The sequence below is a fragment of the Hyperolius riggenbachi genome, chromosome 10, assembly GCF_040937935.1.
Source record: "Hyperolius riggenbachi isolate aHypRig1 chromosome 10, aHypRig1.pri, whole genome shotgun sequence".
NCBI classification, from domain to species: Eukaryota; Metazoa; Chordata; class Amphibia; order Anura; family Hyperoliidae; genus Hyperolius; species Hyperolius riggenbachi.
Genome location: NC_090655.1, coordinates 286508263 through 286528437, shown reverse-complemented (window position 1 = coordinate 286528437; position 20175 = coordinate 286508263). Strand labels below are relative to the sequence as shown.

General features: G+C 52.1%; 2 protein-coding genes across 3 annotated transcripts in view; both read right to left on the bottom strand.

The window, feature by feature from the left end:
* The window catches only part of LOC137535552 (zinc finger protein 268-like), a 166549-nt gene extending 150558 nt beyond the window's left edge, over positions 1-15991 (bottom strand). For both annotated transcript variants that reach the window (XM_068257383.1, XM_068257382.1), the window contains exon 1: positions 14655-15991. In XM_068257383.1, coding sequence (XP_068113484.1) covers positions 14655-15886 — 1232 coding nt within the window. In that variant the 5' untranslated portion in view covers positions 15887-15991. The remainder of the gene's footprint in view (positions 1-14654) is intronic.
* LOC137535892 (uncharacterized) overlaps positions 1-20175 on the bottom strand; it is a 102843-nt gene that overhangs the window by 57026 nt on the left and 25642 nt on the right. The window lies entirely within an intron of this gene.

Genomic DNA, 20175 nt, shown 5'->3' with positions numbered 1-20175 from the left:
GTTCCCCGACATGTCCTGAGGTTTCTCCTGTACTAGTGTACCCCGATGTGCTCTGTGACCCAGAAAGCCCAAGTGTGCCTCGGTTACCAGCGTACTCAGATGCTTCCTCAGTGGAGACATGTTCTGATATAGCCTGCCTGCTTGCATGCCCAGAAGTGGTCCCTGAAAGTCCTGATCTTGATGGGTGTCCTGCTAATTTTGAGTCTGGAATGATCATAGGTTCCATAGGGGTTCTTGGTGGTTCTCCATGTGAGCCTGGTGAGCGTTCTGGCTTCTTGGGATCTCTACGGAGCTTCAAGGCGTTCTGGGAGATTCCGGGAAAGGTTTTGCTTGGTGCCCTGAATATGATCAGCAATGGCTTTGGTGTTGTAAGGGACACTTCGAACAGGTATTGTGGCAGGTTTGGTATTCTTGGACGCTCCTTGGAAGGTGGTGGGTATTGTCTGGAGGGTGTTGATGGCTTCTTCTCTGGTGTCCACAGTCCTGATGGGTGTTACGCTGAGACTTGTAGTGCTGATGGGCATGTTTCGGTGGCTTCTGCTTCCGATGAGGTCGGTTTCGGAAGGACTGACTCTGGAATTGGGCCTTGTCGGGTTGTCCCGACCTTCATGAGTCTTCAGTTAGAGTTTTGTGATGATACCAGTTTTGAGGGATGTCTGGAATCCATCCCTAGAGGGGGGGGTACTGTGATGATCCGCTCAGCTGGCTGCACAGGCAGAAAGCTGTTTGTCCATTCCTCTAGTCTGTGGGCTGCAGGTCTCTGGAACAGAGACCTGTCTTTCCATTGCAAGTTTTTGGTCTGTCCTCTTGCTGGGAAATTTGCATACATTCGTTATGCAAATCCCCTACCTGCCCTCTTTGATGACTGGCACTATAAGAGCTTTATGTTTCCCAGAAGGCTTTGCTGGTCATTTCCCTTCCATGCTCAGTTCCTGATGGACACTGCTGGAGTGTCAGCCATTGCTATCTAGTATAGTTAATTCCTGGGGGTTGCTTTAGGCTCCCCTTCTAGCCCAGTCAGGTTGTATTATCTGTATTGCCTGTTCTGTCTTGTCTTGCCTTGTTGCCATTGTCCTGTCCCTATGGTGGTGGACAGGAAATGGTTCTGATCTCTGTTCTTGGAGTATAGCTGGTGCAGCGGTTGCTACCAGCTATCTCTTCTGTTCTGTTTCCTGGGATCGCGCTAGCTACTTTTTGCTAGCGCTGGGGATCCTTCTGTTCTGTCTTGTCTGTCGCGATTGCGCTGTCACCAGCGGCGGTTGATAGCGAATCGTTCTGCCTTGTTTAGATCGCACTAGCCGCTAGCGTTAGCGGCTGTGGATCTTTCTGATCTGTGTTCCTGCTTGGATCGCACTTGCGCTGGCGGAAGAGCGGTGGATCCTTTCTGCCTAGTTCCTGTTTTTCGTGTGTCTGTCTTGTCCGCTACGCTTGCTGCAGGCTCGGTGAGGTAACCGTTAAGCAAGTGCTCGCGTCCACTGTTTCATGTTTGTCTGTCGATGGTTAGTTAGGCGTGCTTGTCTCTGTTGTGCTTATCACGTGGAGACCGCGCATAACCGCGTGCACTGTTGCGAATGAGTGCGGTGTTCGCGGTTAGCTAGCGTTTATTATTTTCCGTATCTCCTTATTGTATTATTTGCTGCGCCTTTGCTACCCTCGTATTCTATTCTGATCTGCCTTGTGTCACGTCTGGCGATCGCACCTCTCGCGATCGCGTTCCTATTTCATATCTGCTGTGTGTGTGCGCGGTCGCGGAGTGGCGACTGGATTGGCGCACACACATACAATCTATCCCTTTGCTCAATCTCATTCGCAATCGCCTCTCTTGCGATTGCGTTCTGCGTTTCGTACAATTCCTGTCTGGCACTTGTGGAGGTACAGAGGATTGGTTCCTCTGCACTCCCCAGCGCCATCTGCCGACAGGAATTTCCCTCTACAGGTGCGTAGCACCTTTTGCTGGGTTCCTGCAAATTATACGCTTGTGGAGGATTTCCGCCGTGTCAGCGCACGCGTTGTGTGCTGATCACGGGGAAAGTTCCACAATCGTTACAGTCATGCAGCGCACAGCCCATCCCTTCCTCTGTGGCCACTGACAGCAGCAGCACATAGTGTCAGTGTGCAGAGCAAAGCAGGGCGGCCGGGGCTGTGGAACAGGAGAGATCTGATCCTGAGTCCTGCCAGCTGCTGCCCCTCAGCTTTTAGGTCTCGGCCTTCCCACAATTCACAATTACAATCAGTTATAGTATTGAAAAATAACAGAGCCTCAGTTCCTGTAAGACCTGCTACCTGAGCTGTGGGGTGCATACAAACTCTCACCCAATCACTTCCAAGCCTGTGCTCTTATGGCAGCTGTGTCACGCCCCCTACTGGCCAGCCTGCTTCAAGCCTCCCAATCTAGTCGGGCACACAGACCATCCAATCCCATGGATACAATCGATGTGTCGGAGCGCTGGAATTGGGCTTACAGGCAGACCAGGAGAGGATGTGTACACACATACAATTGCTACATGCAACTAAATAGTAAAAACCTGCCACCACCTCCTCTATTCCGGAAAGAGGGACTCACTAATCTGAGGTAGGGAAGGCAAGGATAATACAACCCAATATTTTTAAATAATACAGATCTCTGGGTAACGGTCTCTGCAGAAGCAGCTTCATCCTGTGATACTCACAACAGGTCATAGCCAAACAATGACTCTGCCATTTATTATAAAGTGTAAATAGATTATTACAGACAAATGTTCTGTGTAACAAAATGCACAATGTAGCAAACAGCATAAACATAAAAGAGGAGAACAATGAGGAGAAGGAATACATAAAGTATGAAGATGTCAGTCCTCTGTGGAAGTACAAGTGGAGGTCCATGCCTTTATTAGCCCAGCCTGAAGAGTCCTCTGCTGGCTCCAGATGTTCCTGGCTTGTTGGAAAATTGAGGCCTGATGCCGCTAGGCAGGATTCTCTTCTGAGGAATCTGCTTTGAGAGGCGGGTTTACAAGTCCCGCCCCCTGCGTTAGGCTGAACCTCCTCATGCATATCGGAGGGAAAATGTCATGTTTTGTGCATTGCTCATCACACATGCACAATAGTAGCAGATTCCTGCCCCACTAAACATATACATCATTATCAGATCACACTTGGCTTTCCTAGCCTCTACCCTTATGCTGGGGATATACGGTGCGATCTGGCAGCTCGATTAGCCGGCGGATTGACTCCCGCCGCGTCCCCGCTCGTCCCTGCCCCGTCCAGTGTTGCCAACCTTTCACGTTATTTTTTACTGACAAATACCTAAAAATTTACTGACAAAAGATTTTTTTTTACTGACAAAATCCCCTGTGGCGCGCTACGGCAGAGATGTCCCCAGAACAGGTAGCCAGGGGTGGAGATGTCCCCAGAACAGGTATCCAGGGGTGGAGATGTCCCCAGAATAGGTGGCCAGGGGTATAGATGTCCCCATAACAGGTAGCCAGGGGCAGAGATGTCCCCAGAACAGGTAGCCAGGGGTAGAGATGTCCCCAGAACAGGTAGCCAGGGGTAGAGATGTCCCCAGAACAGGTAGCCAGGTCTATAGATGTCCCCAGAACAGGTAGCCAGTGGCAGAGATGTCCCCAGAACAGGTAGCCAGGGGCAGAGATGTCTCCAGAAGAGGTAGCCAGGGGCAGAGATGTCCCCAGAATAGGTAGCCAGGGGTAGAGATGTCCCCAGAACAGGTAGCCAGGTCTATAGATGTCCCCATAACAGGTAGCCAGTGGCAGAGATGTCCCAAGAACAGGTAGCCAGGGGCAGAGATGTCCCCAGAACAGGTAGCCAGGGGCAGAGATGTCTCCAGAAGAGGTAGCCAGGGGCAGAGATGTCCCCAGAACAGGTAGGCGGGGGCAGAGATGTCCCCAGAACAGGTAGCCAGGGGTAGAGATGTCCCCAGAACAGGTAGCCAGGGGTAGAGATGTCCCCAGAACAGGTAGCCAGTGGCAGAGATGTCCCCAGAACAGGTAGCCAGGGGCAGAGATGTCCCCAGAACAGGTAGGCAGGGGTAGAGATGTCCCCAGAACAGGTAGCCAGGGGCAGAGATGTCTCCAGAAGAGGTAGCCAGGGGCAGAGATGTCCCCAGAACAGGTAGGCGGGGGCAGAGATGTCCCCAGAACAGGTAGCCAGGGGTAGAGATGTCCCCAGAACAGGTAGCCAGTGGCAGAGATGTCCCCAGAACAGGTAGCCAGGGGCAGAGATGTCCCCAGAACAGGTAGCCAGGGGCAGAGATGTCCCCAGAACAGGTAGGCAGGGGTAGAGATGTCCCCAGAAGAGGTAGCCAGGGGTAGAGATGTCCCCAGAACAGGTAGCCAGGTGCCCCCCCCCCCCCAGCAGGAGGGGAGCAGTGCAGAGAAGAGGGAGTGACCATGGGCACAGCAGCGGGGAAGAGGGGACCTCTCCACCCTTCCCTCACCTTAGGGCTCCCCCTCCCTCGCTCTCCCCTCCAGAACTAAGTCTTGTGCAGCAGCTGGTAGCGGGCGGAACTTACCTCCATCTCGTTGCAGGCGTGGGATGATCTCTGCATTTGCTGCTAGTCTTGTCCAGACCAGAGCAGCGGCACCAGAACTTCCGGCGCTTGAAACGAGCTGGAGGTAAGTTCCGCCCGCTGCCAGCCGCCACACAAGACTTAGTTCTGAATGGGAGAGCGAAAGAGGGGGAGCCCTAAGGTGAGGGAAGGGGAGGCACTGCTGTGATAGATCTGTATTTCTTGCCTGAATATCCATAAGCCATTTCCAGCCCAGCAGCTTTATGCCTCATCATGTCAGGGATGTGTGGAGGTTCTGATAACAGACAGGGCAAGTCACAAGAGCTGCTGATCACTGTTTTTGGTGGCACAACACGTGTGCTGTGACTGTGGCTCTTATAATGTATGAGCTACACAGCTATTGCACCACATTTAACTTCAGATCCCTCTCATACGGCCCTCTTACTGCCAGAATTCCTTTCCCTGCACAAGTGATGATTAGCATAGAGCACAGTGATGTATTAAAGTCTGCACAGGCTGTGTGTGGTCCCTTAATGGAATGCCTTACAGTGACCATATAGGTAGACCAGAGCAGACATCAATGCTTCCTGCACTCCTCTGGACCCTGGAGCAGCAGAAACAGTTAACTTTTTTTTTTCACAAGCCAGCGTCTCCTCAGCGCTCCTCTTGTGATGATCACAGATCTCCGTCTCCATGCTTGCTGGCTCCTGGAGTCCTCAGGCTGCTCGCTGCCCTCCCCAGTCAGCACCACTGTCAGAGAAGACTGAGTGAGGCTCTGACTCTCAGTCATCAGTCACTTTCTAATCCGCGCCACGACACACACATTTCCGGGCTAGATGGCTTACTGAGAGAGGCGGGGGGTGGAGCTGGCCGGGGAAAAGAGGGGAGGGGATGTGTGAGGCACAAATGCCTGCTACTGGCTGCCACAGTGAGCCGAGGGGCGGAATTACCTCTCTGCAACAATCCACCCCCGGCAAGTGAATAAATCAGCTTCATTTTTACGGACACAGCAAAACTACTTACGGAAATCACGGGCACCAAAATGTAATTGTTTATTTACGGAAAATCCGTAAATTTACTGACGGTTGGCAACACTGGCCCCGTCCCCACTCGTCCGCCCGAATCGATTCCCGCTCGTCCCCGCCGGCGCCGCTTATCTTCTGCTCGAGTTACCGCTATTGTCCGCCCGCGGGTATCGAGCGCGGTATCGATACCCGCAGTGATCGGACACGTTGGATATTATCAATCGAGCCATCAGCAGAATGATAAGGGGAGAAACGCACTGTGTATCCCCAGCATCACAAAGAGATGAAATAATGTGGTTTCTGGCTGTGATATGTACACAATAATGATATGCACAGGTCCGGCTTGCTGCCAGCAATTCAGAGATATATTTTCAGGTGATCAGAAGCATTGCGGCTCTTCAAATCCAGCAAATATAAAATGTTCCTTTATGTGTTACAGGTCCAGGCCCCATATGGGTGTGCCATGGGGTCTGCAGGAAGCTCTTCTCTTAGGCCAGTGATAGGCAAACATGTCTCTCCAGCTGGTAAGGAATTACAGTCATGACTGTGGCTGTAAGACTCCTGCAATGCATTGTGGGACTTGTAGTTCATTAACAGCTGGAGAGACAAGTTTGCCTATCACTGTCTTAGGCCGGCCCCATGCTGAGATTATACTTCTGTCACTGAGAGGGCAGACATGAAGCCTAATGAAGCTATTCACACCTATTTGTTAGGGAAGCCTTTTCCTTTGACAGAGGAAACCCCAAAGCGTTCCTACATGGTCCAATCTCGTTTTGGATTGCAATCACGATGGCTTGTGGTTCTGCCAGGACAGCAGCCAATAACTATTGCACAAATAGTCATGCAGTTTTCTCCCCAGGCTTTTATAGCTGGATGCTCCACTCGGCTAGTTTTGATGAGCACCCGGCTGTCATCACCTCCCCTCCTCCTTTGCTATAAGCAGAGCTGTGCACAGAAGCATCGGCCCTGCATTCTCTCATATTGCCCCACCTGGCAACGTTTTCATGTCACCCGGCGGGAAAAAAAATTCTGGGGAGAACACTGGTCATGGTTGCCATTTTGGTTTTAATGTCTCACACATATGATGTCACATCTCACACATATGATGTCATATCTCACACACGCCCAGTGTATACTAACCAAACAAATATAAATTTCACTTCAACCAGCTTTATATACAGCAGACAGTAAAACACATACAGAGACGGCAGGGATCACACTGGAGAACATGCTGCTCCATGTCACACACATTGTTACAGTGCGGCAGGGATCACACTGGAGAACATGCTGCTCCATTTCACACACATTGTTACAGTGCGGCAGGGATCACACTGGAGAACACGCTGCTCCATTTCACACACATTGTTACAGTGCGGCAGGGATCACACTGGAGAACATGCTGCTCCATTTCACACACATTGTTACAGTGCGGCAGGGATCACACTGGAGAACACGCTGCTCCATGTCACATACATTGTTACAGTGCAGCAGGGATCACACTGGAGAACACGCTGCTCCATTTCACACACATTGTTACAGCGCGGCAGGGATCACACTGGAGAACACGCTGCTCCATTTCACACACATTGTTACAGTGCGGCAGGGATCCCACTGGAGAATATGCTGCTCCATTTCACACACATTGTTACAGTGCGGCAGGGATCACACTGGAGAACACGCTGCTCCATTTCACACACATTGTTACAGCGTGGCAGGGATCACACTGGAGAACATGCTGCTCCATTTCACACACATTGTTACAGTGCGGCAGGGATCCCACTGGAGAATATGCTGCTCCATTTCACACACATTGTTACAGTGCGGCAGGGATCACACTGGAGAACACGCTGCTCCATTTCACACACATTGTTACAGCGTGGCAGGGATCACACTGGAGAACACGCTGCTCCATTTCACACACATTGTTACAGCGCGGCAGGGATCACACTGGAGAACACGCTGCTCCATTTCACACACATTGTTACAGTGCGGCAGGAATCACACTGGAGAACACGCTGCTCCATTTCACACACATTGTTACAGCGCGGCAGGGATCACACTGAAGAACACGCTGCTCCATGTCACACACATTGTTACAGTGCGGCAGGGATCACACTGGAGAACACGCTGCTCCATTTGACACACATTGTTAAAGCGTGGCAGGAATCACACTGGAGAACACGCTGCTCCATTCCACACACATTGTTACAGTGCGGCAGGGATCACACTGGAGAACATGCTGCTCCATTTCACACACATTGTTACAGTGCGGCAGGGATCACACTGGAGAACATGCTGCTCCATTCCACATACAGTGTTACAGTGCGGCAGGGATCACACTGGAGAACATGCTGCTCCATTCCACATACAGTGTTACAGTGCGGCAGGGATCACACTGGAGAACATGCTGCTCCATTTCACACACATTGTTACAGTGCGGCAGAGATCACACTGGAGAACATGCTGCTCCATTTCACACACATTGTTACAGTGCGGCAGAGAACATGCTGCTCCATTTCACACACATTGTTACAGTGCGGCAGGGATCACACTGGAGAACATGCTGCTCCATTTCACACACATTGTTACAGTGCGGCAGGGATCACACTGGAGAACACGCTGCTCCATTTCACACACATTGTTAAAGCGTGGCAGGGATCACACGGGAGAAAATGCTGCTCCATTTCACACACATTGTTACAGTGCGGCAGGGATCACACTGGAGAACACGCTGCTCCATTTCACACACATGGTTACAGTGCGGGAGGGATCACACTGGAGAAAATGCTGCTCCATTTCACACACATTGTTACAGTGCGGCAGGGATCACACTGGAGAACATGCTGCTCCATTTCACACACATTGTTACAGTGCGGCAGGGATCACACTGGAGAACATGCTGCTCCATTTCACACACATTGTTACAGTGCGGCAAGGATCACACTGGAGAACATGCTGCTCCATTTCACACACATTGTTACAGTGCGGCAGGGATCACACTGGAGAACACGCTGCTGCATTTCACACACAGTGTTACAGTGTGGCAGGGATCACACTGGAGTCACCGCGGTTTTTTACAGATCTTTTGCATGCAGTCAGCTGACATCACATTGGAGTCTGCGGAATATCCATATAGACTTCTGCACACGTCAGCCAGCTGACAGCAGCAATAGGAATTGCATGCGGTGTGAGAAAAAAGCAACAGAAGTGTGAGGTTTTCCAAATGTGGAGGGAAAAATACCATTGTACCCCACATGGTCCCAAATGTCCATAGAAAAGCATTACATGCGTTCCATGCATTCTGCATACCATTCCACATTGCAGCAAAACACACGTGTGTCCCCAAATGTGATCCCAGCCTAGCCGTCGGCTTTGTTGCTTTATATCTCACTAGCTGATTGCCCGGCGTTGCCCGAGTATGTATTTGGCTGGTGTTGGCTCCGCCCACTTTTCTAACCCTAACACACAATTACTCAATGACCTAGTTTGTGAGCTTTGCATTGTTTGGCATCAATGATGTGCACTGAAATGAAACAAATCTGATTGGCTGTGGCTCCACCCTTTTTTCTGAATTTGAACCCCAGTCACCCAATGACCAACTGTAGCAGTTTTAAGCTTGTGTCCTTAACAGTGCAAGAATGGCAGCAATTGAATATTCCCCTTGAAAAGCAATACATGAATTTGGATTGGCTTTTGTAGGCCGCACCCTCTTTTATGAATAATAATCCCAGTTTACATTTTCATAGTGAAATTTGTATTTGTCTCCGCCCACTGATGACCCAGCATTGCCTGCGTATGTATTTGGCTGGTGTTGGCTTTGCCCACTTTTTGTAACAGTAACAGACAATTACTTAATTACTCAGTGACCAAATTTGTGAGCTTTGCAGTCTTTGGCATTAATAATTTGCATTGAAATGAAACAAATCTGATGGGCTGTTTGTGTCTCTACCCCTTTTCTGAATTTGAACCCCAGTCACCCAATAAATAACTGTACCCAGCCACTTCATGACCGACTGTAGCTGGTTTGAGGCTTCTGCCATTATTAGTGTAAGAGTGGCAGCGGTTTCAATATTTCCCTTAAAAACCAATAGGTGAATTTTGATTGGTTGTTGTAGGTTCCACCCACTAAATATTAATCCAAGTCATCCAGTGACCAACTGTGTCACGTTTGAGAACCCTGCCAATAACAGAATGGCTGAAATCAATCTAACAAATCTGATTGGCTGTTTGTGGCTCCGCTCCCCTTAGTGAATTTGGACCCCAGTCACCTATCAGGTAAGAGGCCTCTGCCATTAACAGTGTAAGAATGGTAGCAATGTAAATATTCCCCTTGGAAATCAATAGGTTACATTTGATTGGCTGTTGGCGCCACCCACATTTCTGAATATTAATCCCAGTCACCCAGTGGCCCACTGTGTCAAGTTTGGGAACGCTGCCATTAACAGTGTAAGAATTTTTCTTGGGGGGGGGGGGAGGGGGCAGAATTGATTGCCCGATGTGAAAAAAGGCTACTAACGGCCCTGATTGCACCAATGTCTCTACCTCTATGCTAGCAAGACTTTACATTTTGTAAGCCTGCATGTTTGCACTTTTGTGTGTAATGATTCTGATTGTAATATATTAATTTATGTCCCCAATCCCATTTATAGGGCAAGAAATCCCACTTATTAAACCTGACAGGGCACACCTGTGAAGGGAAAACCATTTCAGGTGACTACCTCTTGAAGCTCATCAAGAGAATGGCAAGAGTGTGCAAAGCAGTAATCAAAGCAAAAGGTGGCTACTTTGAAGAACCTAGAATATGACACATTTTCAGTTGTTTCACACTGTTTGGTTATGTACTATACTTCCACATGTGGTCATTCATAGTTTGGATGCCTTCAGTGTGAATCTACAATGTTCAGAGTCATGAAAATAAAAAAAAAAAATCTTATATGTATATATATATATATAAATATCATATTCCTCCCCCTCTACATATATCTAGCTGACTTCCTATCTATACACTGCTCAGGGGGGATGAGTGAAGTAACTGAGTGAAGCAGCCAGTAGTCAGGTGATTGCTAGAAGCCGACCAGCCAGCAGCAGCGAGGTGAAGGTTGTCAGTGTCAGTCACTGTCACCCCCCCGCCAGGCAGCAGCACACACTGGACAGGCAGAGAGGGGACCGCAGTAATACCAGTAGTATTTGTCACTGGCTGTCTGTCTGTCCACCAGGTAGAGAGCAGAATGAAGTGTCAATGTGTGAATGGCTCCCCGGGCAGCGATCTCCGGCTCCTCTGTCTTCACCAACAACTTCCAGTGACGTTTCCCCAGCGATAGGGGCGGGACAAGCCGTCGTTTCTGTGTCTGTGCACCATTCACCGGCCTGGCTGTCTCCCTGAGAGGGAGGAGGCGGGGTCCCCGGGGATAGGGGTGGGACGAGCCATCCTTCCTGTGTCTGTGCCCCATTCACCGGCCTGGCTGTCTCCCTAAGAGGGAGGAGGCGGGGTCTCAGGGGATAGGGGCGGGATGAGCCGTCCTTCCTGTGTCTGTGCCCCACTCACCAGCCTGGCTGTCTCCCTGAGAGGGAGGGGGCGGGGTCCCCGGGGATAGGGGTGGGACGAACCGTCCTTCCTGTGTCTGTGCCCCATTCACCGGCCTGGCTGTCTCCCTGAGAGGGAGGAGGCGGGGTCCCCGGGGATAGGGGTGGGACGAGCCGTTCTTCCTGTGTCTGTGCCCAATTCACCGGCCTGGCTGTCTCCCTAAGAGGGAGGAGGCGGAGTCCCAGGGGATAGGGGCGGGATGAGCCGTTCTTCCTGTGTCTGTGCCCCATTCACCAGCCTGGCAGTCTCCCTGAGAGGGAGGGGGCGGGGTCCCCAGGGATAAGGGTGGGACGAGCCGTCCTTCCTGTGTCTGTGCCCCATTTACCAGCCTGGCTGTCTCTCTGAGAGCGAGGGGGCGGAGTCCCCGGGGATAGGGGCGGGAGGAGCCGTCCTTCCTGTGTCTGTGCCCCATTCACCGGCCTGGCTGTCGCTCTGAGAGGGAGGGGGCGGGTTCCCCGGGGATAAGGGTGGGGCGAACCGTCCTTCCTGTGTCTGTGCCCCATTCAATGGCCTAGCTGTCTCCCTGAGAGGGAGGAGGCGGGGTCTCCGGGGATAGGGACGGGACGAGCCGTCCTTCCTGTGTCTGTGCCCCACTCACCAGCCTGGCTGTCTCCCTGAGAGGGAGGGGGCGGGGTCCCTAGGGATAGGGGCGGGACGATGTGCCCTATTCACCGGCCTGGCTGTCTCCCTGAGAGGGAGGAGGCGGGGTCCCCGGGGATAGGGGTTGGACGAGCCGTCCTTCCTGTGTCTGTGCCCCATTCACCGGCCTGGCTGTCTCCCTAAGAGGGAGGAGGCGGGGTCCCAGGGGATAGGGGCGGGATGAGCCGTCCTTCCTGTGTCTGTCCCCCACTCACCAGCCTGGCTGTCTCCCTGAGAGGGAGAGGGCGGGGTCCCCGGGGATAGGGGTGGGACGAGCCGTCCTTCCTGTGTCTGTGCCCCATTCACCGGCCTGGCTGTCTCCCTAAGAGGGAGGAGGCGGGGTCCCCGGGGATAGGGGTGGGACGAGCCGTCCTTCCTGTGTCTGTGCCCCATTCACTGGCCTGGCTGTCTCCCTGAGAGGGAGGAGGCGGGGTCCCCGGGGATAGGGGTGGGACGAGCCGTTCTTCCTGTGTCTGTGCCCAATTCACCGGCCTGGCTGTCTCCCTAAGAGGGAGGAGGCGGAGTCCCAGGGGATAGGGGTGGGACGAGCCGTCCTTCCTGTGTCTGTGCCCTATTCACCAGCCTGGCAGTCTCCCTGAGAGGGAGGGGGCGGGGTCCTGGGGGATAGGGGCGGGACGAGCAGTCCTTCCTGTGTCTGTGCCCCATTCACCGGCCTGGCTGTCGCTCTGAGAGGGAGGGGGCGGGGTCCTCGGGGATAGGGGCGGGACGAGCCGTCCTTCCTGTGTCTGTGCCCTATTCACCGGCCTGGCTGTCTCCCTGAGAGGGAGGGGGCGGGGTCCTGGGGGATAGGGGCGGGATGAGCCGTCCTTCCTGTGTCTGTGCCCCACTCACCAGCCTGGCTGTCTCCCTGAGAGGGAGGGGGCGGGGTCCCCGGGGATAGGGGAGGGACGAGCCGTCCTTCCTGTGTCTGTGCCCCATTCACCGGCCTGGCTGTCTCCCTGAGAGGGAGGAGGCGGGGTCCCCGGGGATAGGGGTGGGACGAGCCGTTCTTCCTGTGTCTGTGCCCAATTCACCGGCCTGGCTGTCTCCCTAAGAGGGAGGAGGCGGAGTCCCAGGGGATAGGGGCGGGATGAGCCGTTCTTCCTGTGTCTGTGCCCCATTCACCAGCCTGGCAGTCTCCCTGAGAGGGAGGGGGCGGGGTCCCCGGGGATAGGGGTGGGACGAGCCGTCCTTTCTGTGTCTGTGCCCCATTCACCGGCCTGGCTGTCTCCCTAAGAGGGAGGAGGCGGGGTCCCCGGGGATAGGGGTGGGACGAGCCGTCCTTCCTGTGTCTGTGCCCCATTCACTGGCCTGGCTGTCTCCCTGAGAGGGAGGAGGCGGGGTCCCCGGGGATAGGGGTGGGACGAGCCGTTCTTCCTGTGTCTGTGCCCAATTCACCGGCCTGGCTGTCTCCCTAAGAGGGAGGAGGCGGAGTCCCAGGGGATAGGGGTGGGACGAGCCGTCCTTCCTGTGTCTGTGCCCTATTCACCAGCCTGGCAGTCTCCCTGAGAGGGAGGGGGCGGGGTCCTGGGGGATAGGGGCGGGACGAGCAGTCCTTCCTGTGTCTGTGCCCCATTCACCGGCCTGGCTGTCGCTCTGAGAGGGAGGGGGCGGGGTCCTCGGGGATAGGGGCGGGACGAGCCGTCCTTCCTGTGTCTGTGCCCTATTCACCGGCCTGGCTGTCTCCCTGAGAGGGAGGGGGCGGGGTGCTGGGGGATAGGGGCAGGACGAGCAGTCCTTCCTGTGTCTGTGCCCTATTCACCGGCCTGGCTGTCTCCCTGAGAGGGAGGGGGCGGGGTCCTGGGGGATAGGGGCAGGACGAGCAGTCCTTCCTGTGTCTGTGCCCTATTCACCAGCCTGGCAGTCTCCCTGAGAGAGAGGGGGCGGGGTCCTGGGGGATAGGGGCAGGACGAGCAGTCCTTCCTGTGTCTGTGCCCTATTCACCAGCCTGCCAGTCTCCCTGAGAGGGAGGGGGCGGAGTCCTTGGGGATAGGGGCGGGACGAGCCGTCCTTCCTGTGTCTGTGCCCTATTCACCAGCCTGGCAGTCTCCCTGAGAGGGAGGGGGCGGGGTCCCCGGGGATAGGGGTGGGATGAGCCGTCCTTCCTGTGTCTGTGCCCCATTCACCAGCCTGGCTGTCTCCCTGAGAGGGAGGGGGCGGGGTGCGACTCATTAACCCCTCATTGACCTCCTCTCCAGCAGGGAATATATTTGTTACATACACAACTGAGGAGGAGAGAGCCGGGAGCAGAGCAGGTACCAGCGGCAGCGAAAACCGACACATAACTGCAACTTTGATGATATGAAGATCGTCCTACCCCTGATCACGATTTTCAGTTAAAAACTTAATATCATTCAGCCTTAGATTGCAACACCCACAAATAAAATATTGCCAAAAGCTAGAGCCCCAAATTTACATGTAACACCCTTTCTTTTTTATATTAACCTTTACATGTCCCCCATTTTTCCTTTTTACCTGATTTCTACTTCCTGTAAAACATCACTTCCTGAAATATAAGCGGCACTTCCTGTAATATAAGCGGCACTTCCTGGTTCCTTTGGCTTTCTGTCAAAATATCCATTAAACGCTGAGTAAACTCTCAACAAACGCACAATATATGGTAGCAGAGCGTACAATCAGCCAACGCCACAACCAGGAAAATGCCTGATGTACGCTGGGGACCAACGCTTACAAACGCCTGCAACTGCTGGAGGAACTGAAGGAGTCTGATATAGAGAAAGAGCAGCAACAATCTAATGCACTGAGCAGCATGAGAGTCCTCGGGAATCAGTGTAAGAAACCTGCCATGTGCGATTTGCAAGAAGTAAAACAAACACTGGAAAAGAACACTTATGGCCAAAACATTTCCCGCACTCAGTATAGGGCTTCTCACCAGTGTGACTTCTCATGTCTCATAAGGCTTCCTTTATGTCCAAAACATTTCCCACACTCAGCACATGAATAGGGCTTCTCTCCAGTGTGAGATCTCTCATGTCTGACAAAGTGTGATTTCCATCCAAAACCTTTCCCACACTCAGCACATGAATAGGGCTTCTCACCAGTGTGAGATCTCTCATGTGTGACAAGTTGTGATTTCCATCCAAAACATTTCCCACACTCAGCACATGAAAAAGGCTTCTCACCAGTGTGAGATCTCTCATGTGTGACAAGTTGTGATTTCCGTCCAAAACATTTCCCACACTCAGCACATGAATAGGGCTTCTCACCAGTGTGAGATCTCTCATGTGTGACAAGTTGTGATTTCCATCCAAAACATTTCCCACACTCAGCACATGAAAAAGGCTTCTCACCAGTGTGAGATCTCTCATGACTGACAAGTTGTGATTTCCGTACAAAACATTTCCCACACTCAGCACATGAATAGGGCTTCTCACCAGTGTGAGATCTCTCATGTGTGACAAGGCTTCCTTTCTCTCCAAAACATTTCCCACACTCAGCACATGAATAGGGCTTCTCACCAGTGTGAGATCTCTCATGTGTGACAAGGTGTGATTTACGCCCAAACCATTTCCCACACTCTGCACATGAATAGGGCTTCTCACCAGTGTGAGATCTCTCATGTTTGACAAGGTGTGATTTCCGTACAAAACATTTCCCACACTCAGCACATGAATAGGGCTTCTCACCAGTGTGAGATGTCTCATGATTCACAAGTTGTGATTTCCATCTAAAACATTTCCCACACTCAGCACATGAAAAAGGCTTCTCACCAGTGTGAGATCTCTCATGTGAGACAAGGTGCCATTTCCGTCCAAAACATTTCCCACATTCAACACATGAATAGGGCTTCTCCCCAGTGTGAGCTCTCTCATGTACGACAAGGTCTGATTTACGCCCAAAACATTTCCCACACTCTGCACATGAATAGGGCTTCTCACCAGTGTGAAACCTTTCATGTATAACAAGCTGTGATTTCCATTTATAACATTTCCCACACTCAGCACAAGAATAGGGCTTCTCACCAGTGTGAGATCTCTCATGTGTGACAAGGTGTGATTTCCATACAAAACATTTCCCACATATCGAACAGGAATAAGACCCTTCAGCAGGGGGAGAGCTGTGCTGGGTATGAGGCCCCTCAGGGTTAGACAGGTGAGGGGGGCCTGGGGGCATATTTGGGGTCACCAGGATATCTGCAGGAGACTCTTGTCCAGTGACATCATCATCCGTTGTACAGTCTGTGGATACAGAGAGACGAGTCTCTGAGAGGTTCCTGATGCCGGGACTCCGCGCTGCAAATAGAGAAACATCATCACTTCCTGTTAGAGAATTCTGAGGGAGGAGCAATTTTCATTAGGGAGGGTCAGTGAGCTGCTGATAATTTGTTGGTGTAGGGATTGGATATCCTATTCATACGGCTGCAATCAAATGACATTATATTTATGAAGAATAAAGACTGATGCTTTTCCGTTAAAACCCCCAGTGGACTGTTTTCTATGTAACTAAGTGTAAACGGGGTGGAACCGATTGTACTATCCCTTTTATCTATTGTTGAGCTGCTGATAATTCCAAGTTGATGCAAAGATGATGCAGATTGGAAATGGGCCAGATGCAGCATCTGCATAACTCTGCATATAATTATAATATAATTTGCACCATCTCAGAGTTATGGGCATGTCACTGACCATCGCTAGTTATCAGCCTGACAGAGAACTGCAGAAGGTTGTGCTCATTACAGGCGGCCAAACACAGGACAATAACTTTGCGTGCACATTTTCTGTATCTTTCAACAAAGAAATACATTTCCTGAGAAATTTGATTCTCTGCATACAAATTGCATTATATTTGCATACAACTACAGAGTTAAATACATCTCATTGACCTCCCTACACATAAAGCATTGGCCATACATGGAAAGCAGTAAATTGCAGAGCTTGATGAGACAATGGCAGCAATGTGTTACTCCTGTGACAACAGACCTCTATGTACTTATAGCAAGACATCTGTGTTCTGTTTGTAGAGCAATGTGGTGTCACTTACACATTCTTATTACCATTGTATCCTCGTGTCACTCATATGCCCCTTGTAATGTCCCTTTATCTCTCTCTTGTCCCCAACTGTGCAAATAAAGAGATTGTGACGTTACACAACACTAATTATAGGAGCTGCGAGGTGGAGGAATTATCCATTTATGTCACAGAGATCCCAAACCACTAATACTTCTGTAGCTGGATATACTGTACATACATATATACTCCTATATATACAGTATAGCCGCATTCCTCCTCCCATCCTTCTGTCTAATAAGAAACCAAGCAGCTGAACCCTGCAGCTCCTATTGGACAGGAGATCAGAGGAGGCGGGGATTGGGTGTGACCAGAAATCACTGTACCCCCCTGTAAAACCTGGGAAACCCCTCCAGCTTTTTAACAAACCGGACATGACCCAATTTTTATTTTATTAATTCATTAGTGATGTCCATGGAGTTCCTCTTCCAGCGCCTCCTCTGCCTCTCCTGTGTGTCACCCCTCAGTGCCTCCTCTGCCTCTCCTGTGTGTCCCCCCTCAGTGCCTCCTCTGCCTCTCCTGTGTCCCCCCCCCCCTCAGTGCTTCCTCTGCCTCTCCTGTGTGTCCCCTTCACTGCCTCCTCTGCCTCTCCTGTGTGTCCCCTCCACTGCCTCCTCTGCCTCTCCTGTGTGTCCCCTTCACTGCTTCCTCTGCCTCTCCTGTGTGTCCCCTCCAGTGCCTCCTCTGCCTCTCCTGTGTGTCCCCTTCACTGCCTCCTCTTCCTCTCCTGTGTGTCCCCCCTCAGTGCTTCCTCTGCCTCTCCTGTGTGTCCCCTTCACTGCCTCCTCTGCCTCTCCTGTGTGTCCCCTTCACTGCCTCTCCTGTGTGTCCCCCTCACTGCCTCCTCTGCCTCTCCTGTGTGTCCCCTTCACGGCCGCCTCTGCCTCTCCTGTGTGTCCCCTTCACTGCCTCTCCTGTGTGCCCCCTTCACTGCTTCCTCTGCCTCTCCTGTGTGTCCCCTTCACTGCCTCTCCTGTGTGTCCCCTTCACTGCCTCCTCTGCCTCTCCTGTGTGTCCCCTTCACTGCCTCCTCTGCCTCTCCTGTGTGTCCCTTTCACTGCCTCTCCTGTGTGTCCCCTCCAGTGCCTCCTCTGCCTCTCCTGTGTGCCCCCTTCACTGCCTCCTCTGCCTCTCCTGTGTGTCCCCTTCACTGCCTCTCCTGTGTGCCCCCTTCACTGCCTCCTCTGCCTCTCCTGTGTGTCACATTCACTGCCTCTCCTGTGTGTCACATTCACTGCCTCTCCTGTGTGTCCCCTTCACTGCCTCCTCTGCCTCTCCTGTGTGTCCCCTTCACTGCCTCCTCTGCCTCTCCTGTGTGTCCCATTCACTGCCTCTCCTGTGTGTCCCCTTCACTGCCTCCTCTGCCTCTCCTGTGTGTCCCCTTCACTGCCTCCTCTGCCTCTCCTGTGTGTCCCCTTCACTGCCTCCTCTGCCTCTCCTGTGTGTCCCCTTCACTGCCTCCTCTGCCTCTCCTGTGTGTCCCCTTCACTGCCTCTCCTGTGTGCCCCCTTCACTGCCTCCTCTGCCTCTCCTGTGTGTCTCCTTCACTGCCTCTCCTGTGTGCCCCCTTCACTGCCTCCTCTGCCTCTCCTGTGTGTCCCCTTCACTGCCTCCTCTGCCTCTCCTGTGTGTCCCCTTCAGTGACCCCTCTGCCTCTCCTGTGTGTCCCCTTCTCTGCCTCTCCTGTGTGTCCCCTTCAATGCCTCTCCTGTGTGCCCCCTTCACTGCCTCCTCTGCCTCTCCTGTGTGTCCCATTCACTGCCTCTCCTGTGTGTCCCCTTCACTGCCTCCTCTGCCTCACCTGTGTGTGCCCTCCTCTGCCTCTCCTGTGTGTCCCCTTCACTGCCTCCTCTGCCTCTCCTGTGTGTCCCCTTCACTGCCTCCTCTGCCTCTCCTGTGTGTCCCCTTCACTGCCTCCTCTGCCTCTCCTGTGTGTCCCCTTCACTGCCTCTCCTGTGTGCCCCCTTCACTGCCTCCTCTGCCTCTCCTGTGTGCCCCCTTCACTGCCTCCTCTGCCTCTCCTGTGTGCCCCCTTCACTGCCTCCTCTGCCTCTCCTGTGTGTCCCCCTTCAGTACCTCCTGTGTGAATAGCAGGCATTCTACCCTCTTTAAGTCATCACATCACACAGGGTTTGCCATGAGAAGCTCTTAGGCTCGGTCACATTTGAGCTGGAACATAAATTTGCCTTCCCAAAACAGAAGGTATTTGTGATTATTCAGGTTGGAGTGAGCAAATGATGTCTCCCACAATGCATCACTGCAGAATATGCAAATAATCCCATTGCTGTCCCTGAAAGCTAAAACAACCTGATACATCATTGCATTCCAGCGGATCTGCGGGTGTGTTCAGCTTTCAGGGTCAACATAAGGATGATTAGCATATTCAGCAGTAGTGCATTGTGGGACACCCTTAAATGCTCTCTCCAACCTGAATAAGCACAAATACCTTCTTTGTTAAAAGAACACTATCAAAGTTTATGTTTTTTCCAGACGCCCTTCAGAAGTTACAAGAGACTTAGTAATAGTAGATAATGGTAGAAGGAAAAAAGACATCCATCAGCTTATCAGACCTTGCATAGTGCTAAGATAGTGAAGTTGGTGTCGGGTTCCTCTATTCAGCTTATCAGACCTTGCATAGTGCTAGGGCAGTGCAGTGGTGTCGGGTTCCTCTATTCAGCTTATCAGACCTTGCATAGTGCTAGGACAGTGCAGTGGTGTCGGGTTCCTCTATTCAGCTTATCAGACCTTGCATAGTGCTAGGACAGTGCAGTGGTGATAGGTTCCTCTATTCAGCTTATCAGACCTTGCATAGTGCTAGGACAGTGCAGTGGTGTCGGGTTCCTCTGGTCAGCCTATCAGACCTTGCATAGTGCTAGGACAGTGCAGTGGTGTCGTGTTCCTCTATTCAGCTTATCAGACCTTGCATAGTGCTAGGACAGTGCAGTGGTGTCGGGTTCCTCTATTCAGCTTATCAGACCTTGCATAGTGCTAGGACAGTACAGTGGTGACGGGTTCCTCTATTCAGCTTATCAGACCTTGCATAGTGGTAGGAAAGTGCTGTGGTGACGATTCCTCTATTCAGCTTATCAGACCTTGCATGGTGCTAGGACAGTGCAGTGGTGTCGGGTTCCTCTATTCAGCTTATCAGATCTTGCATAGTGCTAGGACAGTGCAGTGGTGACGGGTTCCTCTATTCAGCTTATCAGACCTTGCATAGTGCTAGGACAGTGCAGTGGTGACGGGTTCCTCTATTCAGCTTATCAGACATTGCATAGTGCTAGGACAGTGCAGTGGTGACAGGTTCCTCTATTCAGCTTATCAGACCTGGCATAGTGCTGAGACAGTTCTGTGGCGACGGGTTCCTCTATTCAGCTTATCAGACCTTGCATAGTGCTA